Source organism: Osmia bicornis, chromosome 6 (assembly GCF_907164935.1).
Source record: "Osmia bicornis bicornis chromosome 6, iOsmBic2.1, whole genome shotgun sequence".
Taxonomy (NCBI): domain Eukaryota; kingdom Metazoa; phylum Arthropoda; class Insecta; order Hymenoptera; family Megachilidae; genus Osmia; species Osmia bicornis.
Genome location: NC_060221.1, coordinates 4504192 through 4529262, shown reverse-complemented (window position 1 = coordinate 4529262; position 25071 = coordinate 4504192). Strand labels below are relative to the sequence as shown.

The 25071-nt window shown below is 49.7% G+C and overlaps 4 protein-coding genes across 5 annotated transcripts; 2 read left to right on the top strand and 2 right to left on the bottom strand.

Moving 5' to 3' along the window:
• Positions 1–53: 53 nt before the first annotated feature.
• Positions 54–1670, top strand: LOC114874459 (immunoglobulin-binding protein 1). Its single transcript, XM_029183746.2, has 4 exons — positions 54–289; positions 445–783; positions 853–1250; positions 1325–1670. The coding sequence occupies exons 1-4, from the start codon at positions 152–154 to the stop codon at positions 1530–1532; spliced, it is 1083 nt and encodes a 360-aa protein (XP_029039579.2). The 5' UTR covers positions 54–151; the 3' UTR covers positions 1533–1670.
• A 319-nt stretch (positions 1671–1989) lies between these two features.
• Positions 1990–6131, top strand: LOC114874480 (rho GTPase-activating protein conundrum-like). Its single transcript, XM_029183787.2, has 11 exons — positions 1990–2135; positions 2221–2513; positions 2905–3130; positions 3192–3433; positions 3499–3623; positions 3696–3889; positions 3969–4131; positions 4192–4535; positions 4612–4778; positions 4852–5029; positions 5133–6131. The coding sequence occupies exons 3-11, from the start codon at positions 2992–2994 to the stop codon at positions 5507–5509; spliced, it is 1929 nt and encodes a 642-aa protein (XP_029039620.2). The 5' UTR covers positions 1990–2135; positions 2221–2513; positions 2905–2991; the 3' UTR covers positions 5510–6131.
• An 88-nt stretch (positions 6132–6219) lies between these two features.
• On the bottom strand, positions 6220–8834 carry LOC114874484 (photoreceptor-specific nuclear receptor). Its single transcript, XM_046286166.1, has 6 exons — positions 8752–8834; positions 8543–8683; positions 8372–8467; positions 6935–7147; positions 6557–6868; positions 6220–6482 (listed from the first exon to the last, which is right to left on the bottom strand). The coding sequence occupies exons 1-6, from the start codon at positions 8753–8755 to the stop codon at positions 6238–6240; spliced, it is 1011 nt and encodes a 336-aa protein (XP_046142122.1). The 5' UTR covers positions 8756–8834; the 3' UTR covers positions 6220–6237.
• LOC114874483 (GATA-binding factor A-like) lies at positions 8789–23713 on the bottom strand. 2 transcript variants are annotated; one of them, XM_029183790.2, is made up of 6 exons: positions 14277–19452; positions 11532–11767; positions 11175–11452; positions 10537–10709; positions 10155–10422; positions 8789–10025 (listed from the first exon to the last, which is right to left on the bottom strand). In XM_029183790.2, exons 2-6 carry the CDS (start codon positions 11738–11740, stop codon positions 9673–9675), a joined length of 1281 nt encoding a protein of 426 aa, XP_029039623.1. In that variant the 5' UTR covers positions 11741–11767; positions 14277–19452; the 3' UTR covers positions 8789–9672. The 2 variants fall into 2 exon arrangements, with proteins under 2 accessions (XP_029039623.1, XP_029039622.1); XM_029183789.2 differs by lacking the exon at positions 14277–19452 and adding an exon at positions 22719–23713 and having other exon boundaries at positions 8790–10025.
• Positions 23714–25071: the final 1358 nt, after the last annotated feature.

Genomic DNA, 25071 nt, shown 5'->3' with positions numbered 1-25071 from the left:
TTTTTTAAAGAGTAATCGATTGATCGTATGAAATGCGCTTTATTGCCAACTTCACTTTAAGCTTTTCTGTTCGTACATAACCTCTACCGTAAGCGGTTATGTGGTTACCGTATACTTCTGTCAAAAGAAGAGAACTGTCAAAACAACAATCATGTCATCAGAAAATTCATCCGAATTGGTACACGATGTAAAAGATAGCGCAACGCTGTCAGAATTATTTGACAAAGCATTCGAAATGTTTAACGATCTTAATAAAACAACCGAACCTACAAACAGTTCAAAAGTTCAGGTATTTATTGTTAAGGTTACGCATAGATATTTGCAAACTTTTTTTCCCGTGTTTTCTCGAACAATTAATAAATTCCTAGAGAAATTTTGTTTTTTTATGTATGTTAAGATAAAAATAAATATATCTTTTTTTATTTTTGTTGCTGTACATTATAGTCTGACGTCAAGAGAACCATGAAAATGTTGGAAGACGCGACAAAACTCGTCTCCATAGTCGACATGTTTAGCGGAAACGAAAGTTTCGAAGAAGTGGCTACAGAAAACATCAAGTATTTCTTATTGCCAGCTTTCCTTGGTACGCTGGCTACAAAAATTTGTAACTCGGATAACCGGATGAATATCGTTAACGTTGCTGAAATATATTTTGTGGACTTTTTGAAACGCGCTAAAGCTTACGGATTAACCGACATCGAGATACCAGAAATTAAATCAGAATCAGAGAAAGAAAGCACTTCTGGAAGAGTTCGAACGAACGCGGAATTAATTACAGAAATGGTAAGAACTTTTCTGCAACTTGCAGTCCATTGATCTTTCAATGAACTTTGCTGTTATTTAAATTCCTAGGTAAACCGAAGAAACACGAAACTACAGAGATACAAGGAGCAGAAGGAATTGGAATTGCGTTTAGAAACTCTGAAAGCAAACTTGTCGAATCCGAATATAGATGACGAAGCTAAGAGAGAATATTTTGTAACTCTTATAAAATTGTATGTAAATCTAACAATAGATGAATTGAGCTCGCTGGCTGCGGAGAAACCGATACTGGAACACATGAAGAGAATGTCGAAATCTGAAACTATGTCTGATCAAGCTATAATGAAGCATAAACCAACGCCTCACAAATTACAGCCGATCATAATTACCCGAGACGAAATGCAGAAGAAAGTATATGGAGCTGGTTATCCTAGTTTACCTATTCTCACTGTTCAAGAATTTTATGATCAACGCATAAAAGACGGAGAGTGAGTCCAAGACTTTATAATTCGATCAATGAACATAGCCTTTGAATGTCGTTTTTAATAATTCTTACTTTCAGTTGGCCAGATCCTTCTCAACAACAACAAAATTCCAAATGTTTACAAAACGTTGTAAATACCGGTGCAACTGGCAGCGAGGAGGACGATATTAAAAAGGAAGGAATGATAGATGCAGATGATCCAGATACATTGAGGCAATTACGCGCTATGGATGAGTATAAAGACACGCATAGAAGAGGATGGGGCAATCGCGCTAACAGAAGTTGAACGCAAGAGGATCGTGTACTAAATTCTTTTTTTGAAAATATATTTATCCTGCATGTTTCCCCGCATTCATTATGGTATTTTGTTTGAGATGTCGTTACAAATAAATGAAAAGCGTTATGCGCTTTTGTGAAATAATAATCTTTTGTTATATTAGTTATGCTGGGGCCATGGATTAACGCGCTAATCTTATAACGGCATTGTTAATTATAAGGCATTAATAACTCGGGTAGCGGTCTTTTTTTACGCATTCCGTCGCGTTATAGTTAATGCATAAATGCAGCCACTTAAAATTATAAATCTTAGCATTTATGGCGTTTATGGCCCCAGCATTACATTTACTCAAGTAGAATCGAGTATTTTTTACCATGCGCATGATTTTTAACACGGAACGCTCGCGATGGTAATGGAAGGATTGAAAATTCAAACAACTAGATGGCGCGAAAGGTTGAGTGACTCAATGGCGCAGGTGTCAACTCAAAAATGGCAAAACCGTGAATCAGTGTACAGGTGTATAAGTATATATACGTACAGGTGGGAGTCGTATGCGTCAGCAACAGGTTGTTGAGTCGCGAGAATACGTTCTCGCTTTATCTATTTTTCAATGTAAGTTAAGTCGAAAGAAAGAAAAGTTATGCACACGAGTTTATCTGTTAAGTTTTCGAGTAAGGATAGCTAATGTCGTATTTAGGTCGAGTCGACGATCTCGCTGACGATGGGTGCGATTCAAAGGCATGCATTGAATATATTACTCCTCGGAAGTAGCAGACAACCTCGAAATATTGTTCGCGCGTAAACCCGCCTATTTCTAGAAAAAAAAAAATCTTACTACGGATTTAGAAGTTAAAAAACTACCTCTTTTTTTTTTAAACCTGCCCTTTCCGAGATTCGCGCATCACCATCATCGATTCAACGTTTATTTTCGATGTAAGATGATCGTGCAAACAATGGTACAACACTTTCTGATCAAGGTTATTTATAAAGGTACGTATTTCATTGACGAATATTTTACTATGCGACTGCTTTATATAAGTGTGTCAAACAATGTACTGCGAAGAGGTTAGGTGTTGATATTCATTTTTTTTTTTTTTAATTTTTGTATAAATTCATTAACTTTATGCGGTCATGGTTCGCAAATACCTGTGTTTGCACTTACTTTGCGTAACACGTAACAATGTGTATCTCGTACGACAGGAGAATTTAAATGATTGTTTATTTTCATCTGGTGCCATTTTTTCCCCGACTCGTTTAAAAGTGTCAGTACTTACTCGAGCTACTAGTAATATGTAAATTCGATTTACGTCCTACTTTAGAAAAGAAGCTTATAGAGAAAATGAATTTCATCTAAATAAATCATATCTTTCTCTGTTTTCAGACATAAGTGAAAATAATTTCTAAATTTGGACTACAAATAAAAGTACACATTAAGAATTATCAAGGTGCAAGTATAAAATAAAAAATTATGGAGAAATCGCAGACAACCATGTACATGGAAGGTGATAACCACCTTTCGGATTACTGGGAAGAATATAAGAAAATGATGGAGGAAACTAAACTGTTGGACGATTACCTCGAAGAGGAATGTCCTCGCAACTATGATGGTAAGTTGCTTTGCAAGTATCCAGCTATACAATTGAAATAAACTTGGGATTGATTGAATAGAAGGTGAAGAGGAAGCTGAGTGGTTACGGACAGCAGGTCTAGGCCAACTAACAGAGGCATGGAAAGCAGGTAGAGAAGTGCAACCAGAAGAACTGGGTGCAGCTTTGCGACCTTTGTCTAGGGCCCAAGCAGAAGCGGTAAAACGTCGCGTGAAATCTCTTAATCACACGGTAAAACAGCGCTTTAATCAACGGCAACGCGTTCGCAAACCAGACATCAGAGATGTTTTCAAGGATATAGAGGTACTTGGTTGACCATTGCTGCAGTAAACAGCAAACAGTATGAAACTGTGTAATTAATATTTAAGGTATCTAGTACCGGAACAAGATCGCGTAGCGCCACACCAGACTCCTTGGATTCTGTATCGGGTGCGACACCAGACAACGCGTCTCCTCCATCAACGGTTACCTCCATCGACGCGCATCATCCAAAGTAAGACGTTCGTATCTCGTTTCTACGGTACCAGCTGTCGATACTGTATCAATCGTTTTATCTGCCCTAAAGCACTACCGTTCCAAACTTTATGTCGGTGTTCCAACGAATACCGAACGAGGACAAAGAAACGGTACGCAGAACTCCGAGCGCACCGCCTACAACAGTAGGCACAATACCACCGCCATCGGCAACTCCGTTACCCGTACAGGAAATTTTCAGGCGTGCTGGAAATTGGCTGCGAGGAGACGTTGCTAACGACTCAGGTACCCTTCGCGTGCATCGAACTGTCTGTAATCACATTTCACACTTTGTGAATATATAACGAGGATTATTTAATTGCAGAAGGTATTCAGCTAACGGGGTACCATAGATTGGGAACGATACACGTACCGAAACCGATTGTACAAAGAAGAAATGGTAGCGATCCGAGCGAAGTGGCAAATACTACAAATTTAGGCAGTGAATCGGTGAAAAAATTAAATGCCACAAAGGATTCCACGTTGAGGTAATATTAGAGTTCGAGTTGCGTTGTAATTCTTGTTCTCCGATGTGTACGAAATTTCAGAAGGAATGCAGGGAATCATGCAACGGTAACTCGAAGCCACAGCAGTCTATACGGATTAACGAGGCCGGCGGATGAAGGGTTAATAACACATCCTCTGAATCGAACCTCGTCTCACGGTCACCTGAGTTTCGAGGAGATGTGTCGAGCGAACGAGGTGAAGCCTCAGGTGTGGAAATCGGAAGCGCTGGCTTCCGAAGATATACAGAATCGGTTAGGAATAGAAGCGTTGAGCCAACGAGACCTGACGAGGTTACAGCCGCTTCTGTGGCTCGAACTTACCGCTGTGTTTGATAAATATAACGTACCATTGAAGAAACGGAAACCAAACAAACGTCGGGCAAAAGGTTTGCATGAACTATAAAGAATGAGTGTAAATTGAAATCACTTCTAATGATTTTAATGGTTTAATTGTACTCTTAGCTGGAAATTTGTTTGGTGTATCATTGTCGACTTTGTTGCTTCGTGACAGTCAACTGACCTCTGAGGAGAGCAATATTCCACTGGTGATTCAAAAGATTCTAAGTGAACTAACTAAGCGTGGCGTAAGGGAAGAGGGAATTCTTCGCGTCGGAGGACACAAGCAAAAAGTACAATTTATCTACGGTTGATCCTTAAACAGGTATCGATAGATTTCGAATGAATGATCATTGTTCTGTTCAGGTCGAAGCGATATGCGTGCAGTTGGAAACGGATTTCTATTGCAAACCCAAAGAAATGGACAAGTTGTTTAAATGCATATCGTGTCACGACTTATCGGCCGTTTTAAAAAAGTTACTGCGTGATCTACCGCAGCCATTGCTCACCGTTGAACTTATCGACGCCTTCTACCAAAGCCATGGTAAGTTACCGACGCTTCACTTACCATAAGATGGTAAGTAACATCTTAGAGAAAAAAATTGATCATCTATTTAATACAAACGTTTCTTTTTCTTTTCTAATAGGAGTGAAGGATCGTCAAGAGTTATCGTACTCTTTAAATTTGCTGGTGCTATTATTACCGATAGAACACCGTTGTACCTTAAAAGCGTTAGTCAGTTTTTTCAAGTTGATCGTAGCAAATCAGAGATCGAATAAAATGTCGATCCATAACGTTGCCATGATCGTAGCACCGTCTCTGTTTCCGCCGCGATACGTGCACCCACGCGATCGTAGCGACTTGGGCGCTCAAGTAAACATGGCTGCCATATGCTGCCAAGTGACCGAGGCTCTTCTCGTGAATTCGGACAAGTTGTGGTACGTACCGAACGATCTTCTGAGCCAGTTGCACCGACATTCCGAGGAAGAGAGATATCGAAAGTACAAAAAGAAGTATTACTAACATTAATCGTGCATTTACGACGCAGGCGCGTACTTTTACCCGGTCGGTCGTTAACTTACCGACCGTCGGTATTACTCAAGGTGCAGTTGTATTCTGTAAGATATCGCGTTCTCGCGTCTTTGTAAGTACTCTGACGAGAAATTTAAGCGTATAACAAGCGGACCATTTTACCGTGACGTTTCTTCAAATTCGATACACGGTAACACATTTGTGCAATAACGTTCCTTTGTGATGTTAAACAAAGACGAAATCACGAAGATAAACCTGTAAATTTCCACCCAGCGTCGTGACGGCGCTTTAGACGCTTCCAATTTCTACACTCCGAGTTATTCTAATTTATTAAAATCTACTACTAACGACGAGTTATGCACGCACCCACACGCGTGCTGTCCATATAGAGCTTCCGCAATTACAGTAGCGTTTTTAATATCTTATTCGTATATCGATGATTAATTGTACTTGTGTCGATAAGTTGCCGAGACGTTTCTTCCGCAACGTCCCGTGTCCGTCGATACTTTCTCATCGTGTTCCACACCGATGCGCCATATTACTTTAAGTAATTGTACATATCAAGTATCGTAAGGTTGTTATACTTGCGTCAATAAAGTGCCAAAGAAAATTACCAGTCGAATTTCTTTCACCTTTAAACGATCCATTCCTTCTTTAACCACCGAGATCAGATTAATTTAAAAAAAAAAAGGAAGCTAGGACCAGGAAGAAGAAGAGGATCAACGAACAGAGGCGATTACTTTTTCGAAATCTACGTGTCCGATAATGGGCGCAAAGAGATCCGTGGCCAATTGTCGTGGACAGCAAGCAGTCAGAATGGGAAGCACCAGCATGATCTTAGCCAATCTTCGAGATCGCTCGGCTAGCGAGGAGGATCTAGCGGCTAGATGACGGACGAGGATCTCTAGCGCCGAATCGGTTGCTCGTGATGTCACGCAGAAACCATTCGTCGTTTCGGCGATCTCTGAAGAGATTCCCAAAAACGAAAACTTTCAGCAGTAAGTATAACGATCCGAGGGAAAGAACTATAAGATTTACCGGGTCTGCAGAGGGACAGGGTTTCCAGAACCGAGATCTCGGTTCGATCGAGGCGCAAGTCGGAGACGGCGGAACGGGCCGCGGCTAAGACCTCCTGCACACCCTCGCGAATTAAAACACCCTCCGTCTTCCAGAAACTCGTCAGATCCACCGGCCAAATCGCGGCGCGTAGAACGAACGCTGCGGCCCACCCTCTCCGGAGAATTCCATTTTGTTCTTGGAGAGCGAGCGTGGAGAAATCGCGGTGTCGTCGAGCGGCTCGCACCGTCGCGAGGAATATCTGAGCCGCGATTTCGTAGCGAGCCGTGGATCCTGGAAGCAATCCTCGTTCGTTAACGCCGATCTAATTAGCCGATCGATTAGAAATCCTCTAATTACCCGCGGAGATTCTCGCCGTCGATGATGGAATAAAATCGGGTCTCCCGTTTCCAATCGCCGTTGATTTTGCAGAGAAATTCGATGCTAAGATCTCTGAATCGGAAACGGGAAGATTCATCCGCGGCGATTTAGATAGGAAAGGAACTCGCGATGTTCCCTCGATGATCGAGATCTTGCTTCGAACGTGGCGCGGTCCTCTCTCCTCTTGCACGGCTAGATCGAGGAGAACAAAGAGTGTTCCGAAGTTTACTATTCACCGAGGGGATTAGTGTTTTAACCCTTTGTCTGCTATGGACGTCAGGGAAAAGCTATCGGTGCCGCAGATACGCGTCCATAGTTTATTTTTCGTATATCCTAATCATAATCGAATAAAAATCATCAACACATATTACTAATTGAAGGGCCACGGGGAAGAACGATCATAGTCACATTTGTTTAAATTTTCAGAATTCAGATTTTAAAGTCTCATGTTATCTAACTTATAAAATACGGATGAAATTATTACTTTAACTCTTTACATAGTAGTATTTTATTTATTACAGATTATGTACAAAAACATTATTTAAAGAAAACAACAAAAGGATAAACCAGGCGCGTGGACTACGATCGTTCTCGCCCGTGACCCAATATTTTTTACCATTAAAAACATGGTGACTATGAGCTTTCTGGTCTGAATGTTATCACAGATGCATCATGTCTATAATAAGCTACCCAATCTCACTGCAAACTCAGTTTCGTCAAAAAATGGACTTGATTAGATACTTGATGGTACTTGTTTTGATTTCATTTATATTCAATATATGATTGTATATAATTAAATAAATAAATAATAATGTGATAAAGCACTGTGAAACAAAAAAGAAATGAAAGAATAAACAGAACTGAAATGAAATAAAAAGAAAAGCGACAAGTGTAATCGACTCGATTCTTATTTCGTACACGCAGAACGTTCAAGCATAGAGTACTCAGCAGTCAAAGGGTTAAAACGAAGGGATCTTGAGAAGGAAGTTATCGAAAGTACTAAGCGCTTCTCGGTAACGGTATAAAAATATCGAATGAGTCTTTCTATAGGGGTGGAACAATCGACACGCGGCATTGTTTGCATCTCGTTTCGATCGAACGGAATCGAACTTGTGGTAGAATAAAACGCGGCAATCACCGAGTCTAATCGCTCAAATTCTATCATCAATCTCCATTTTCTTTCTTCATAGTTTCCTTCATTTAACGCGTTGGAATTTTCCTCGGAAAATCGTCTCCCGCGAGTGGTATTCGATCGCTATTCTAGATCCGAATCGGTTCCTAATTAGTACTTCGCGACAGTAATCAAGCTGCCTGTTGTATATTTAACGGAACAAAGAGCGCGATCATCCTGTTCCACGGTGAAACAGGAAGATAAACACGAACTCTAGGAAGAGGGTAAAGATAAATTGCTCTTACCTGCGGCGTTCATGCCTACGGTGAAGCACTTCTTCAGACGGCAATGCGGACACCAATTGCGTGTCGCTTTGTCGACGGCGCACGTCCCGGTGCCAGCTGAAAAGATCGAGTCCGATTTACGTCGGACGATGCCGTGAGACAGCGTTAATTATCACCCGGGCATAAACAAACCTATGCACGCGAACAATGCGCCGCGACGCACCGATCGCTTGAAGAAACAGGAACAACCGTCGCAGCAGTAGATCCCGTAATGCTTCCCGTAGGATCGATCCCCGCAGACCTTGCAATCGACGGGGCTGGGCAATGTTCTTCCTGTCCCGATAAGATGCAATTAAGAAAACGAAACGGTGCTAATTCACCCCGGGCGAATCTTTACTTACCCATTTTTCCGCGGGCGGAAAAACAGAGAGCTTCGAGGAGGAGAATATCGGCGACGCAGCTAGGATCAGGGACGAGGATCGACTGATCGCACGGAAGGTAGCAAAGGTGGCAAGGAATAAAGGCGAAGCAAATGATTGCGGGGCGATTCTCGAGCCCGTCACAGGGGTAGTTTGGTTTATCGACGAGCGCGTCTCCCAGGGGTTGAGTACCTATGTCACTCGAGTCGTTCCGGTCAGACCGGCGAAAAGATAATATTTACCGAGCACTGACGAGGCCTAAGGCGATCGTTTGAACGAGGAATCGCGGGAGCGTAGGTAGGTTGGTTCGCGAGTCGACAGCTTCGAGAGGGTTAGGAAATAACCGGTGGGTCGCGCGAGAACGGGGTCGATAACGCGTTTACTGGTTCGCCAAGCATTCGATGAGGCAAGGTCGAAAGCTGTTCACTTTATTGCGCGTCGAGAGAAAAAAAAAAGAAATAACTAACGATACAGGAACTGTACAGAAAAAAGAAAAAACCGATCGATTCGGTTCGGAGATCGATCGAGGCGACGCGACGGGTGGCACAGGGTGCGAAAGCTACGCGACGGCTAACGGGCCACCCTTACTTTTCCGCCGCCTTTTCGGCCAGTCAACCCGAATCGTCGATACGCTTTTTTTTTTAGATATCCAGTCTTTCGATTTCGGACAACTTCGATACATAGGTATTTACAATTAAGTACTTTTAATGCGTCAATGATGGGTATACTAGCCGCGCGAACGCAAAGGAACGTACGAAGAATAAGGTGTCGCGAAGAAAATCACTCGGTTTCGAATCGGTTTCGAATCGCGAACGTTTCTTGGCTGATAGAGTACATCGGTCGCGAGGCATCCCTTCGCGGAACAACGCGAACCACCGAGTTTTCCGTCGGAAGTTGATCGAATTAAGAGGAAGCGAGCAACTTGGCAGCCGCGGTGACGTGGTGTTGATGATGATAAGGTGCTTCTTGACTAGCGTAATAGGTTTGCTGTTGGTGCTCGCTAGTCGTCACCCCGAGTTGGTGAGGATGCTGATAGTACGAGGAGTACGGTTGCCCGACGATCCCGTCGCAGCTACGCGGTTCCGTTTTCACGGTGGCCACGCTTCCGGTGGCCAAGAGGGACGTGTGCCCTAGGTACACCGGCCTCTCGTTCGAACTCGACGATGCCCCGACGCCGGACGACTTGGACGTTTCGATTTGATGATGATGCTGTTGTTGCTGTTGCGATTGCTGTTGCTGTTGATTGTTCTTCATTTCTGCGAATTACGCGAAGGGAACCGTGTCGGTTGATGGAAGACGAAAGAAGAGAAAGAGAGAAGAAATTTCGACGAAGTCGCGAATCGAAGCATCGAGGAGGGAAAGGGTTGTTTCGTGCGAAAACTCACCGGTGGACGGAGACGATGCGGTGGAAACGGTGGCGGTCTCGTGGTCGCCGGTTGACGGTCTCGCGTTCGGTTCCGGCGTTTTCTTCGGCTTCCGTTTCCGCGTCTGAATGCCGTCTTTTCGCATCGCCAGAGGTCTGTTCACCCCGTGGAGCTTGAAATAGAGACCGCAGGCGTTGCACACCGGTTCACCCTCGTTGTTCCGCCTCCAGAGGGTGGTGGTACGGGTGCCGCAGTTGGTGCAGCAGAGTCCCAACCGTCTGGTCGCTGTCTGAAATTCCGACGTCCGTTCGGATTCGTTGACCGCGGCACGGAACTCGCGAGAAAACTCGGATGCGGGATAAAAGCAGCGACGTAGGAGGATCGGTTGGTCGGGGCAACTTACCAGCCGTTTCGAGGGCTTGATCAACGGTCTGTTCATTCCGTTCATCTTGTGATAGAGTCCGCACGCGTTGCAGAGATAATGCCCGGTGCCGTCTCTCCTCCATAGCGGCGTCGATATAGCGCCGCAGTTCACGCATTCGCGACCCTCGCCGAATTGAAAGTCCATCGCGGTATCTGGAATGATCGGGAATCGATTTAAGGCCCGCGTTTACCTATCCTCCATCCCCGGAAACGCTCGTCGCTACGTTTAGAAACGCGTTCCGTACGACATACGCTGCGAGGAAAAGAAACGGTCGCGAAGGAGCGCGCGATGCACCGCAAAACCACTCGACGCTGCGAGAGAGAGCTCGTTTCAAAGAGGCCGCTATCGCTTACCCGTCGCAGATGGCCCGGCCGCGTGGCCCTGCGTTCGTCGACCAGCAAAGTAGCTTTTTTCTCCTTATCCTCGATAGCCATCGCACTAGCTTTTCCGTTGCCCTCCAGTCTGGTTAACGTCTAAAACGGTGAGTGCTCCTCCTTTGCCATCGCGCGGTTTCCATCTCCCTTTCCCGTCCGTTTCTTAACCCTCCAGCTACGCTGCTGGTTCGCGCGGTTTTCGCGAAGGTGCGTTAAATAAAGAAAAGGAACTCGGATACGAACCGTAGGGCGAGGCTCGTTGAAATCCAGCTCCGTCGTAGGCGCGCCAGGAGGACATCATGGCGACGTTTTGGGCGTAAAACGGGGCGGCCGCGGCGAGGCTCGTGTGAGGATGTCCGGTGTGCGGGTGGCCCGCGTGCGGATGACCGTGGCCGGAATGCGGGCCCATCGCTGCCGCCGCAGCCGCGGCCGCGGCCGCGGAACCGCTCGCGTGGCCCGCCAACGCGTGATGCGCCGCGTACGTGTCCACTCCATGCTGCCACGAAGCTGCGGTCTTCTCCCTTTCGTTTCAATTACGCTTGTTGAAAAACGCTCGACAATGCTCCCGGCAGATGGGGAGGAAAATGATGAAAAACTTACCAAGCGGGCGAACCGGAGGTGGGAAACGAATGATATTGCGCGGCCGCCGCAGCCGCCGCCGCCGTCGCTGCCGAAGGGATGGTCGGCCTGGATGAAGGAACGTAGACGGGTGCCTGGAGCTGTTGGCCGTGTTGCTGTTGCTGTTGCTGGGACTGCTGCTGGTAGTCGGAACTCGCGCCGTAACCACCGCTTCCGCCCCCGTGGAACATCCTCCCCGAGAGCTAACACCGCGGCATCTGCCGAATTCAGACGAAACAAATCGATTATTACCGTCCTACGAGTCGCCATAGTCCTCGAGGGAGATCGAGATCTCTTAGGGAAGAGGGTGGCGATCGTCGGCGAGGGGGACGGGAGGACGAGGAGAAAGAGAAAAAAAGACGAGTACGCGAACGGGGACGGTTGAGGCGAAAGAGAGACGAAGGACGGGGATGGAGAAAAAGCGAGAGAGAGAAAGAGAGAGCGCGCAGACGCGTCTCCACCTTCGAGGCGCGACTCCGCTCGGAGCGGAGAATCGGAGATACGGGATAGCGGCCATCGCGGCCACGAATAAGATCCGTGTAGGCGGGACCAAGGGTTCGCCGCTTTCGCGGCCCCGCGTTTTATCTTCCCTTTCGCCCTTCTACTCTGTTTCCGCGAAAATCAATTCCCCAATTTTCCGACTTCTTCTCCACGAACGTTAACCCTTCGCCTTGCGATCTTCGCGGTTGTACAACACATCGGAGGAGACTTTGTGTTTTGTATTAGTTCCAACTGGAATTGAACTCTTTTGTTAATTTCTAAGATTCTCAGTTTATCACCGTCGAAGCACGCGGCCGAACGGAGACGACTTCGACGTCGACGGTGGTGAGTGGAACGAACGCGATTTACGACCTCGTCGTTTCGACTTATCGACCAGGGAACTATCGAGCTTAAACGCTGAAAAACGCGACGCGAAAGAAGCGCGATAAATCGTGACGCGCGTTTCAGTTGTCGCGTCGACACGATTTCTGCACGTGTTTATGCCCCGATATATTCTCAGCTTCATCCGTCGCCTTTTTTACGATCCCTTTGTTCGTCGCGATTATCGCGGTTCGCGCGAGCCATCGCGAGGACGCTGCGATAAAACGTACCTTCCCCGTTGATCGGCGAGAAAAATTTCCGTATACCGCGAAACGTAAGATCGTTCCGCGAAAAAGGATGTCATCGTCGAAAGAGGGAGCGAAGGGAGACGGGGCCGAATCGAAGGGACAACCGGACGCGGGGTGGAAACGGCTTTGGCTTTAATGGGAACCGGTTAGAAGAGTAATCGTGTTTCGGCGTTGGAACGGCGCGGCGCCGGGACGAACGGGGCATCTGGCGCCAGCTAGACCTATAGCCGCGGTTCGATCGCTCTCATCCCGTTGCTCCGAAACGCGAGATCGACGACCACCGCGAGAAGAGGGTAGGCCTGTTTAGAAGCCGCGCAGGCGGCGTCCTTTGCGCGCCAGATGCATATTCGGAAGCGCTGTCGCGCGAGACGTCTTCCTCTGCAACTCTGTTACTTTCGATCGACGGTTAATTCTCTTTTTCTTCCTCGCGATCGATATACAGGTTTGGCAGCCTTCGCGGAGAAACAGATTCTCCGATCCATCGGTTCGAACGTACACACCGGTTCGATTCCGAGCCGGAGGAAACACGTTCCGCTCCAAGTCTCTCTGCAAGATCTTCGCGCGCGTTTCGCATCCGCTCGGTCGACGCGGTTTCTATCGACGCGACGGAGAAGAGTCAAAGACCGGTGCCGCTGTCGCGTCGATGACTCGGCCACGCTGCCATCCCGGTCCCCGTGTGTCCCGATCCGCTCAACGCCGAGGCGCCACGGCGCCGAGCGCGTAGAAGGGTTTCCTTGTAAGTCCGTCGCAGCCACGCGACGCACACCATCGCACGCTCGTCCCCGTCTCACACCCACTCCAGCTACGCTCCGATCCGTTCTACCTAACTTGCTTCAACCTATTTCATCCTCCGATCCTTTCGTTCGACCTTTTCGATTTTTTCGAGCTTATCCGACTTGCTGGTCCAACGACAACAAGAATCTAAGGAAATTTCTATTTATTATTCGAGAAAACGAAGGCGGAAGGAAAGGAAGGATACGGCAGCGTATCGGTTTCGGTGTGAACGTCCCTTTCGGTAACCCGATACCGAAGATGCAAACGACAGATAAGATTCCTCGGAAATTGCGCTCCGGTCCAGTTTCGGCACGCGCCTCTCACACTCCCGTTCCTCCGCCGCTCCGTTGACAGCCACGCGAGCTTATCTGGTCTCCAGGATCTCCACGAGATCCACCCGAAGCCTGCCTTCCTTGGCTCCTTTTTCTTTTTTTTTCTTCCTTCACCGACTCTCTCGCTACCGTTTTCTCTCCAGCTTTGCGAGCTCGTTCGCCAGCCCTGCCACGGCTAGATAATCCCCGATCGGTCCGTGGTTACACACCCGTCCACGCTTTAACGCCGCGTCGACGACCTTACGCACGCGATTCGATGCCGAACGTCATTGTCCGCTAGTACTCCTACACGGAATTCTCAATTTATTCCCCCTCGCGCCTCGGCGAGCGTAACATCTGCGAATGGCACGAACAGAAAAATGGAAGAAAAAAAGGAAAAGGAAAAACATACACGCGATATGTAAGTAAGTGGTAACAGTGAAACAGAAAGAGAGAGAGAAAACGAAAAGGGAAAGGGGTCGGCGGGGTCGGGAGAGAGAAAGAGCGGAGAAAGGAGGACGGCTCTCTCGTACCTGCGCTGCAAGAATTTCTGCCACTTCGGATGCTCGGTTGCCACGTGGAAATTCCGATCGATTCGCGAAATTTCTCCGAAACTTCCACGTTCTCGACGTTCGACAAGAGTGTATCCCTGTGTAGCGATAAATTTTCGAAGGATCCCGGGAACACGGCGCGAGCAGGAGCGAGCGGATAGACGGATCCGGGACGAGACCGTAAACGGGTGAACCTTCGTCGATGAAAACCCGTGTCCTCTAAGCTCGATGTATCGCGTAATAAAATCGTCCCGGGCGAAACTACCGAATCCCGATCGGTGATCACCGATGATACAACGATTCGCTCTTCGGTTCGCAGCCGTTTGCGTTTTCGGTGATAAGCGACCGGCCGAACGGCCGTAGGAAATTCCTCGAATAGTTTCCGCTTGTCGACCGAGAGAAGGTGCAGCTCAAAGGCGACCGACTCTGGCCAGCAGCTAGACGATTAAAGCGCGAACGCGCCGACCCTCTTCTCTTCCTCCGGCCACTTTCCGTCGAACCGTTCGAGAGACACCGGAAAATACAAGTCCGTGGTCGAAAACGAGGCGCGTAGGTGCTTCGGATATCGGTAGCAGCGGCGACGTGGCAAACGAAGTAAGCAAGGTCCTCGTACCGCATCTTATTACCCAATTACGATATTATTCCGCGGTACCAGGTGCGCGAGCGTCGCTCGTTCGCCAGGTTACGCTCTACCGGGCATATAACAAACGCTTAGCCTTTAAACCGGTCAACGAGATTCCACGGTGCCGCCGGTCGAAGAGGTCTCTCGGCTAACGCCCGAGTTTTCGCGCGGTACAAACGAGATCTCTACGATCGCGCATACGAAATAACGAGGCGAGATCGTAAGTATCACAACCGACGACCGTGCCCCGCGTCTCCTATCCGTACGCGAGCAAACTACCTTTTCTCCTCTCGTAGATTCCACTCGGGTTCGTTCAATTTTTCCCGATAGCGAAACGATGTCCCGGCCCGAAACCTGGCTCGACCTTTCGACGCGCGCATTCTTTTTCGCTTACTCTCGGCCTCGCGCGATACGACAGAAAAACATGAAAAAAGAAACCGGGAAAGGGAACGAATGAAAAACGAGCGCGATCCCCGACACCCGGTTTGCCTACTTACGCCTACTTCGAGTCGGCCAGAACGAGCGGCCGTGCTGCGAACGGGACACGACGACCACCTGTGTTTTTTCTCGCTCTATTTTTTCGACGATATCGAGGCGTCGCGATCGATTCGGGGTGCGCCGGCTTTTCCACCCTCTCCGGTCGACGACACGCGGTTCACCTCGGAGGGACGAGAACGGTTCTCCTTTGCCGCGATTCGAACTCGCGTGAATTACAGAGCGTCGTCTCGGCTCGCTCGTAGATTTTTCCTCAGCCGGCTTTGAACCGGGAAGCTAAACGGGCGCTATTCATGCGAGTCTAAAGAAGATTTATGCGCGTTTCAGACTCGATGCGAAGAGAGGCTGCCGTACGATTCGCGAGATTCACAAACGCCAGCGTCTTTATATCCGTGAGGAAAACAAGGCTAGGGAACGAAAGGGGCGACGACGAATTGGAAAAGAATTTAGGTTCGTTGTTCGAGCGAGGTGCTGGTAAAGGCCCGGCGGCGAGCTCGTTTCTCCTTCGGACTGTGTCAGCTTCTCTCTCGACTTCCGGTTTTAGCGCTGGAACACGACTTTCCAATAAGGTCGTCGCCGACCGCCGTCGCTTTTGGCTTCGAGATCGTCCAGGTACGAGCCGCGACGCGTCCTACGCCCGTTTATCTCCTTCTCGATATCTCTTCTTTTTCTTCTTCGTCCACTGGTCGGCAGAATTGTCTGGCTACGATTTTACGTACGCGAAAGATCCTCGGCTCGAGCGCCATTTTACGCAGACCCACCATCGCGGTTTCACGTTTCATCCCCGAATCTATTACCGCCGAACCGAGCGAGCGACCGACTATAAGCAGTCCATTACGCCGAACCGTCCTGTCATTAGTTCCCCCATCAACGGCGAGTAGCCCATCGATAGCAGGGGGTCCTCGGTTTATGGCCTTTCAACGCCATCATCCCTACCCACCATCCGTGGCCCACCTTCCCTTCCTTTCTTCTTTCCTCTTCCATCCAACAACGAAATCACCCGGTTCTCTCGGTGACTCGTATTTAACCCGGGTTCGCTTTACCTCGCCATATCCGAGCCGAGGATTCCGGCTAATTATAATATAAAACCCGGGCGCGCCTCGTCGACTTTCGTGTTCCTCCGCAGTTCCTTTTCCTGTCCGTTTCCCTCGGGAACGTGGCTGCGACGAAGCGGTTCGCCGCGACTCCCAATTCATCCTCCGGAATCGACTTTCTAATCCTTGGATGGATAAACGGAGGACGCGCGACGCGGTGTCCGTGATTCTTTTCTCCTTAGCGACCTCGCGGAGAACGGAGGAAAGGTCAGAGGGTATCGGAGCGTGGGTCGATCCTCGTGGAATCTAAAAGCGACGAAGAAACGCGGCACGTTGGTTGAGAAGCACGGACGGTGTGTGTGTGCATCGGCAGGCCGTTGTCTCTATATCCTCGACAGCCACTCGATCGGCGGCACCAACACTCGCGACCGATCCCACGATCGGACGCACACCGACGTGGAACCAACACCGTTTCACGGGAGCAGCCGTTCTCGACCGACCGGCAGCACGGCAGCCACTCGGCCAGTCAGCCAGCCATCCGAGCCAGTTCGGCCTAACACTCGCTTATACGCGACCTGCGTCAGACTTCTCGCTTCACGAAACTCGTCGACAACTTAGCGACCGACGTCGACTCGCTTTTCCTTTCTTTTTTCTTTTTTTCAATCCGAAGAGCCACCGAAGAGAGGATCGGTTTCGATGATTTTTCGAGAACCGGAGGAACTTTGCTCCGCGTCGATCGCGGATCGACGAGAGGAATCGATCGACGAGCCAATTAACCGGGCGAGTAGATTATTCCAACCGGCGCGTACGATCACGGGACCGGTTCTACCGTTCAAACGTATCCGGAAAGTTTCGTGCAGTGGTCGCGACCCGTCTCGAGGACCGCTGGACGAGCCACGCGAACGTCCGTCCGGGCGTGACAATCTCGCGTGACACGGTACGGAGGTAATCCCGCCCGCTTGAGTTCGATGCTTAACGAAATTCGCGTGGCCCGAATTAGCGAGCAGAAGGTAACCAAAGGGTAGAGAAACGGAGAAGACGGCCGGCGAGACCGGTAGCCACGGCACGTACGAGCGCGATCCAATTATCCGCTCAGTCTCCGGGCAGATCGCGGTCGCGGTTATCATAAATCAAGATTAACGGTCGAGAAGATTTTCGCCGACCAACCGGTCGCGAGCTACGATCTTTTCGAGCTCGAAAGACCCCTCCGAGTTGGTTTTTGCGCTTCGAGTTCGGCGTACGCGATCGGAGAGGAAAGGATACAGAAGAAAACGCGGGAGAAGGAGATAGACGCAGAGCAAAAGAAAATGATCGATTAACGTCGATGCGTTAACGGGTTAAACGTATTCGCGATTACGCGATAATTCAAGATTTTTATTCGCTGTAAGCAAACTGGTTTCGCTCTCGCGAGAAAAGAACCGCCGCGTCGGCTTCCTGCTCGACGATCCCAACCGACAACACCCAGAACGGATTCGCGAGCGTATCAAAGATTTTCGATCGTCGATCAGACCGCGCGAGCAAGCGACCGCGCATCGTTCGCCGATCTCTCGCTTATAAACCGGTCACCGACCGGACTCGAACGAGTTACGATAAATCGTGAATAACGGCCGGCTGGAAAGATTCGCTGCCGGGTTCGCGTTAATTTTCTGTTTGTTTTCTAATTAACTTTCCGAACGCTGCTACGTACCACCATCGGGAGACTCGTTCGTTCGTGCGTGACCGCGAAACCGAGCTACTTTTCTCAGGATTATCGTTTCGAGGATCGAATCGCCAGTTAATAAATTCGATAATTAAGATACTAGCGGGATTAAGAGTGTAACGACGCTGTATAATGGACGATTCGCGCTTTCGGAGACGCGCTTTGTTCGCCGCGGACTTAACAGAAGGGAATACGAAGAGGAGGGAAAACTCGCGTACTGTAACTTCTTCGATATCGCGATACGTCGCGGTCCTCGTGTATTTACGCCGGGTGTTTCCCGTCGACGCGTTTAATTCGAACGCGAGTCTAGATCGAAACCGGACCGTGCACCGGATTCCCCTACCTACGTAAAGTACGCGCATGTGTATCGATCCCGATGTACCCACGATCCGGTCGAATAAATCGTCGCCTCGGCTCGCCTCGGTACCGTGCGCGTAAAAAGATCCGGCGAAACGGCGCCTTAACCATTATCCTCTAATTAACGATAAGGGGAATTTGCGGAGTTTATTCGTGAAACGAACCGGAATCGCCACTACCGGGGCTCGTTTGCACATTACGATTATTGTCCCGGCTAGATCGCGATTTTATCCTCCTCGTTTCTTTATTTTTTCATTCGAAAGATACGCCTCGTCACGATGTTCTTCCCTGCGCGTGGAAAAAGTTCACGAGTCGCTTGGAATCGCGAGTCGCGTGTCGATTTTTACCGATCTCCGATCGGTTCTGCCACGGCTACGACCGATTTTACCGTTAATCGACTTGCGTAATCGCGATACATCGGAGCTAAACACGCGAAGCGCGTGCCGAGTCGTTGGATCCGGACGAATGTCTCGCGTGCGCTTTCGAAAAGACTAAGCTTACGGAGCGGAGAACGAAAGAGCGGTCGCGATATCGCGGCTACTCCGAAACGATACGCGGTTTATCGTCGCGGCGCCCTCCTCTTCCGGTGCTTCTGCTCGTTACGTTACGTTTTTCAAATCGGCGCGACACGTTCTCGTAGAATGTTAAGGCAAGGGAAATACGCGGCCGCTTTCTTGCGCGTTCGGCAAATGGAAAAAATCGAAGACTCGCACTGTCATCGGGTACTCGTTGGCCGTTTCGCGTGGCGGATTAATCGCGCGTAATCGGCAAGGGAAACGGTGCGTGCGTCTCTCGCGAGCAGACAGCTCCGTGGTCGGAGAAGAGCGCAATTAGCGAGCGGCTATAATTTAAGCCGGTTCAATTAATGCATCTGCCGCGACGACGAGGTCGGCCTCGCAGGGACGTCCCTCGCAGATAGGCGAGAGGGAACCGATCCGATCCTATCCGATCCGATCCGATTCGAACCGAATCGAACCGTGGGCCGAACCCCTCTTTGCGAACCGTCGAGCGCGCATTTGGTCGGATCCCTTGCCGGTAATTAACGTCCGCGATACGTCCCGTCGGTAGGTTCGTTAAATCCACCTCTTCTCTTTCTCTTCCTTCCTATCTCTCCGTCTCAACCTCCGCCCGATCCTCGACGTTTTTTTAATCCGTCCGATCTGTAACTCGCGTGACGCGTACGTTTTCCGCGTGGAGAACGACGTAGAAACGGTGCTACCCGATAAGGGATGTTGAGAAAGGCTAGCGGGTTCGAACGGGCTCCGATTCCTCTTCCTCCTCGATCTTCTCACGGAGCGCGGACCGCGGCCGTCGCGTCGCTCCGAATCGAAAGCCCCGGCTTGAACGTCGGCCGGTAATTAACGCCACGATACGGAATCGTGGTCTGCTCGTTAAATCGCGGCTCGCTCTTCTCCCGCGTCGTTTCTTTCTTTCCGTTTATCGTCCCGGGAGACGGAAAGTTTCCTCTCGGACGGTCGCGCGTACCGGTCGAGCTAGTCGGCTCGAAATCGCGACCACCGCGTTTATACAGTTATATCCTGGATACGAGGGAACGAATCTGGCCGTCTTGAATAGCTGGAAAGGAGGGAAATAGTAAAAGACGACGATGAGTCGAAGCGAGGAGAAAGAAAAGAAAGCAGTCAAAGGATCGTGGATCCCGGGAGTCGTGTAACTGGCAACTGGCATACAAGCCGCGACGCGAGCGGTGTATAAGCAAGCGGGCTTCGGCAACGAGCGAACCTGGTGCGTGCGAGCAAGCGAGCAAAGAAGGTGTTTGCATTGGCCTAGTGCCGAGGCGTTTGCGGCTTAAATTAATTACCTCGTCCTCCGACGTAACGGGTCTTTGGCCGATGCCCGCAAACTCGCTCGCCGCCTCGATCGCTCGATATCGTTTTACCGGATTTTACCCCGGGTTTACGCTCGCTTACCGATCCCCGATTATTCCCAACGATACCGCGAGCACCGATTCCATTCTTCCCCTTGTTCGATGAATCCAACGAGCCGGCGATACCAGATAAACCAGGACCACGGAACGCGCACGTTTTCCCCGATTAAACGCCGCGTTTCCACCGTTTTCGTCTCGACCATCCAACGTACGAGTACTTTCCTTTTACAACGAGAAACCCATTTGGTATCCGAAGCTCGAGGAACGAGTCAACTATCGTATACCTTGATGCGCGTATGGATCGCGTGAGTGGCCAGGCGACAATTATCGTTCGCTCGATCGCCTCCTTTCCTCTTTCTCCGTCTGTCCGGCGACTCGCTTTTCTCCTATCTTCGTCATTCAAGCGGCGGACCGGGTTAGTTACGAGCCTATGATCGTTATTTAAGGAGGCGCGTCGAAACGATCGTGCAAACGGCTCGCCGCGTTATAACGCGCTCGATGCACCTCTCCGTCTTTCACCGTTCCCCGTTTCTACCTTTCCTCTGATCAGCATTATAGTAAGATTACTATTTTCCATTCGACGAGTTCGAAGAAAAGAAATCGGGTTCGAGACGCCGAGCGTCGGACACGGCCGGGCAACGCTGCTGATACATTACGGTTCGCTAGCTATTCGCGATCTCGAACCAGCCCAGAGATCGTTTCCGATCTTATCGATCCGACGGCAGACAGCGTGGCAACGTCATTATTACGAGAACCCGTGACGATCGTTATCGATTCGTAAAAGCATTAACGATCGTTTTACGAGGGCCGATATAAGCGCGACATTCGATAAACGCGTATCGCACCGAAAGCGAACGCCAATAAAAGTATCTCTATTCGATACGCGGAATCGTTATTACGCGGTAAATTAAACGCGTTTACCGATCGCCATTTCCTATGCACTTTACTCGTTTACCAGAGCGCTGCACTTTTCGCCGATTCTTCGGCACGATTCAACGAAGATGAAAATTCTTCTTCGCTCCGTTTCCTCCTACGATATACGGTCAGAGTTCGAAATCGCTCCGAGACTAGAAACCGTGGGCGAAACCCCATTGTTCTTCCTCGATCGTCAAAATTCTCCGTGTGACACAAACAGCTGGGGTGTCTCTTCGCGGTCCGCGCTGTACCGAGTTCGTTGCCGGCGGATCGCAGGATCGAAAGGGATCTCGCAGGTACTTTGAAAGCTCGAAAGGGTGGCAGGAAAAAAACACGGAACAGCGTGGAAACCGAAAGAGGTCTGTTGCTTTCTCCGAGGACAAGACGAGGCGCCGGGGCGACAACCAATTAGGCCTAAGAACCGGACGAGTGTCCTCGTGAAAGACGGGTGCCGCTAGTGCCGTCGGCGCCAGAATCGGTATTCAGAAACCGACACCCTCGATTCCGACGCTGGGAAACCACTTTCCAGCTGCTTTTACATTTTTAAACTTTGCGCCTACGAAACGCGTAGCGGAAAGGAGGAAAACAATGCGAGTGTACCCGGTCGCAGAAGACCGGAAGCTATTCCTATCGTTCCGCGATACGTTATCGTTGAAACGGGTCGCCTTCGATCGTTTTACTCCGCTTTTAAACGTTCTTTACTCGCGTGAATTTTCGACGCGTCGTTCCGGCTCGTTTTTTCCCCGCAACTCGACCGCGACCGCGTTCTCTCGTTCCTCGCGTAACTCTTTACACTCTGCTCGTTTCGTCGGTGATACGATCTTATTCGAAGGAACGATACACGGTGTTTGTAAGTCGAAAACGGCAACTGTTGGATAATTTAATAATGAAAAGCACTCTGTTTTAACGCGTAACCGATGTAAGTAAGTGTCTTGTCGCGGTTTCTACGGGAAATGGACGTTCGGATAAAGCGGCTGGTCGGGGGAATAATGGCGGTGCCGGCATGCTTCGCGATGTATCCCGATAAATGTTCGCAACGCTACTTTTATCGTTCGTCGCTCGAACAATGACTATTTCGAAGCGAACTATTATCTCGCGCCGTTTTACTAACCGCGGCTTTCGAATTTACCTACGCGCGAACGTCGATCGTTGCCGGAAGTGATGGTCGAACGATCAGGTTCGAAGGGGTTGGCAAAAGTCGACGAGTTTCGCGCTGCCATGCCGCCAGCTCTTCGCCGCCATTCTCGTTATCGTTAATTAACGCCGATAGTCGGCCGGCGCGATAACGACCCGTATCCTTTCGACGAACGGATGGTCCCATGGTAATTGCCGTAACGAAAGCAAACGTTTACCTCCACCGTTTCCGATCGATCAAACTCGAATGCCAGCTTAAAAATAACACTGAACCAGTACTCACGCGTCGATACTCAGTCGTCGATGATCGGCATCGCAGAAGGGTAGAAAACGGAGTTGAGAATAGTTTCCTTTCCGTTGCACCGGTAGCGACGATCAATAGATAGTCCGAGATCCTTCGTATCTTCCGCTTCCGTTTCGTCTTCCGTTGGTTGATTCTCCTTTTCCTGGGAACTGGATACTTTGGTTCCTTCACGAAATCCTTCGTTGGCGATCCCAGCTAATCCCGTCACCGTTCCTTCCGATAAAGACCATCGGAATCGTCGATTTCGTTATCCTGGCGACGATTCAATGCCGGCGAGGACCGTCGGCGGGAAAGGCGCGCGCGATCGACATCCCCGATGGATCGCGTGACACTTTCCTTTGCGGGTTGCACTCGGAGGGTTCTTATTATTCGGGGGGTAGGATGAAACTCGGAGCGGAAACTGCTACGTCGTTGAACGCGCGGCGTAGTCCTCGGTCCAGCGACGTTCGGGGAGGCGGGAGGAAACGGAGCGTTTCGAAATCGCGCACATTCGTCGTCGACGGGGGAACGGATACGCGACGGATCGAGCTGGTGGAAAATGGTGGGTGAGAAACGGAGCTGGTGTAGACGCGAGGGTGCCGCGATCGAATCGAACGAAACTACTCGCGGAACGCGGTGCAACCGGTGACTGCGGCTTCGACACTGGCTTTGGACGGTCACCTCTCTGGCGCGGCAGTCGTCCTGCGACGGGGAGAGCCGAGAGGAAAGGAGCGGAGCGTGCAGGAGCGAGGCGGAGAGGAGAGGAGAGGGTCGGCGGAGTGACGAAGGCGAAGGCAAAGGCGAAGGCGAAGGCGAAGGAGAAAGCGGAGTCGACGCCGCGTTGCGAAGCTGGAGGCGGAGGCAGAGGCGGTGGCCGAGGCGACGGCTCGAGCCTCGGACACTGACAAAGCGCGAACCGAGACCAGAAGAATCGCCTCTCGACCGGGCGTCTCGCGAGCAATCGCGACCGTTTAAAAAAGTATCCGCGACGAGGTAAAGAGCAGTGCGGCGCGATGGAAAGAGAGACGGAGGGAACGGACGGTACGCGGAGAATAACCGCGAGATCGTGGATCGAGCGGGAACCGCGTCGAAAGAGGCGGTCCGAGGCGGTGTATCGCGCGCTCACCCAAGAGGCGGAGCTTCGACGCCCACGGTTTCGAAGGGCGTCGAACGGCCGATCGTGGGGACCAGCGGACGCACCGCTTGCCCGGCAATTTTCATAAAGTCTTTTTTATTCGACGCTGCCCTCAGATCTCCCCGGCTTCTCCCTACCACATTGTCGGACCTTATATAATGTCCGACCAGATCGAGCGCGGATAAGCCATGTCCGCGACTCGATCGTACCTCTTCGATATCTGTGGAAATCCGCGCGTTCCATCGACTCGCGAGACCCTCTTCTTTCAACCACCACCCTCTGTCTATCTTTCACCCTCTCGAAAATTCGCTTTTCTTCTCGAAATTCTTCGTTCTATTTATCTTTACCTCGGTTAATTTTCACGCGTTCAGTTCGTCAAGTTTTAAACCACCCTTGGATTAATCTAGAAGAGGAGGAACGGACAGTGGTATTTAGAAGACAAACGTTCGTTTTGACGCGTGACCCGCGTCATCTGCGAAAAACGTTCCGAGCGAGTGGAACGCAACGAACCCCCTATCGGAAAGTCGGACGTGGCGTGCCAGGTAGGAACCCCTGCGAGCCGATACTTATCGCAACACCGGAAGTTCGCGTTCAAGGGGAACCCGGACTCTACGGCTTTCCTTCCTTTTTCTCTCTTTCTCGCTCGTTACCCTGCTCGCGCGTTCTGCACGCACCCCCATTCTTTCACGTCCGTCTCCCCTTTCCGGATAACCGAGCTTTTCCATTTCGAGAATTAGTCGAAACGCCATTTGCGAACATCCCATCGAGTTTCTCCGCTAAAACCTACATAGTTATCCTTAAGTTCCTTGTTTTCTAAAAACGGAGGGGATTTGTGAATTTCTTTCTAAGTGGTGCTGGATATTTTCTCAATGATTTCCTTTGAGACATGATTTTTATGGTGGATCCAAAGGGTTAGGGAGAAGAAAGATTTCTCGAGGCGCGCAGCCATTAGCCCGGCGGATGTCGATGCTGCGAATTTCAGAGAAATTGACTGCATTCACCCCTCTGAATAAAACTCCATCGTTTTGAGAATAATACCAACAACGAACTCGACGAGATAAAACATTACTGTGTTCCTTACATCCTTGTCGATGAATGTTCAATATATGCCCGGTTATGGGATAAAGATAAGGAACCATGTTCCTATGATTCTGGTAGCCAATGAAACCGGAAAGGGGAGAATAACAAATACCAGGAAATATTACCTTTTACACTCCT

Excerpts from the sequence above, each read along its gene's own strand:
- LOC114874483 (XM_029183789.2), bottom strand. The coding sequence starts at position 11,740 with ATGTTCCACGGGGGCGGAAGCGGTGGTTACGGCGCGAGTTCCGACTAC. Across the intron at positions 11,453-11,531 it reads ACCTCCGGTTCGCCCGCTTG|GGAGAAGACCGCAGCTTCGT; the intron begins GTAAGTTTTTCA and ends TTGAAACGAAAG. Across the intron at positions 10,710-11,174 it reads TCAACGAGCCTCGCCCTACG|ATACCGCGATGGACTTTCAA; the intron begins GTTCGTATCCGA and ends CGATCATTCCAG.
- LOC114874459 (XM_029183746.2), top strand. The coding sequence starts at position 152 with ATGTCATCAGAAAATTCATCCGAATTGGTACACGATGTAAAAGATAGC. Across the intron at positions 290-444 it reads CAAACAGTTCAAAAGTTCAG|TCTGACGTCAAGAGAACCAT; the intron begins GTATTTATTGTT and ends TGTACATTATAG. Across the intron at positions 1,251-1,324 it reads CAACGCATAAAAGACGGAGA|TTGGCCAGATCCTTCTCAAC; the intron begins GTGAGTCCAAGA and ends TCTTACTTTCAG.
- LOC114874480 (XM_029183787.2), top strand. The coding sequence starts at position 2,992 with ATGGAGAAATCGCAGACAACCATGTACATGGAAGGTGATAACCACCTT. Across the intron at positions 3,434-3,498 it reads ATGTTTTCAAGGATATAGAG|GTATCTAGTACCGGAACAAG; the intron begins GTACTTGGTTGA and ends TTAATATTTAAG. Across the intron at positions 4,132-4,191 it reads ACAAAGGATTCCACGTTGAG|AAGGAATGCAGGGAATCATG; the intron begins GTAATATTAGAG and ends ACGAAATTTCAG.
- LOC114874484 (XM_046286166.1), bottom strand. Across the intron at positions 8,468-8,542 it reads CGCATTGTTCGCGTGCATAG|CTGGCACCGGGACGTGCGCC; the intron begins GTTTGTTTATGC and ends CGATCTTTTCAG. Across the intron at positions 6,869-6,934 it reads GACGGCGAGAATCTCCGCGG|GATCCACGGCTCGCTACGAA; the intron begins GTAATTAGAGGA and ends GATTGCTTCCAG.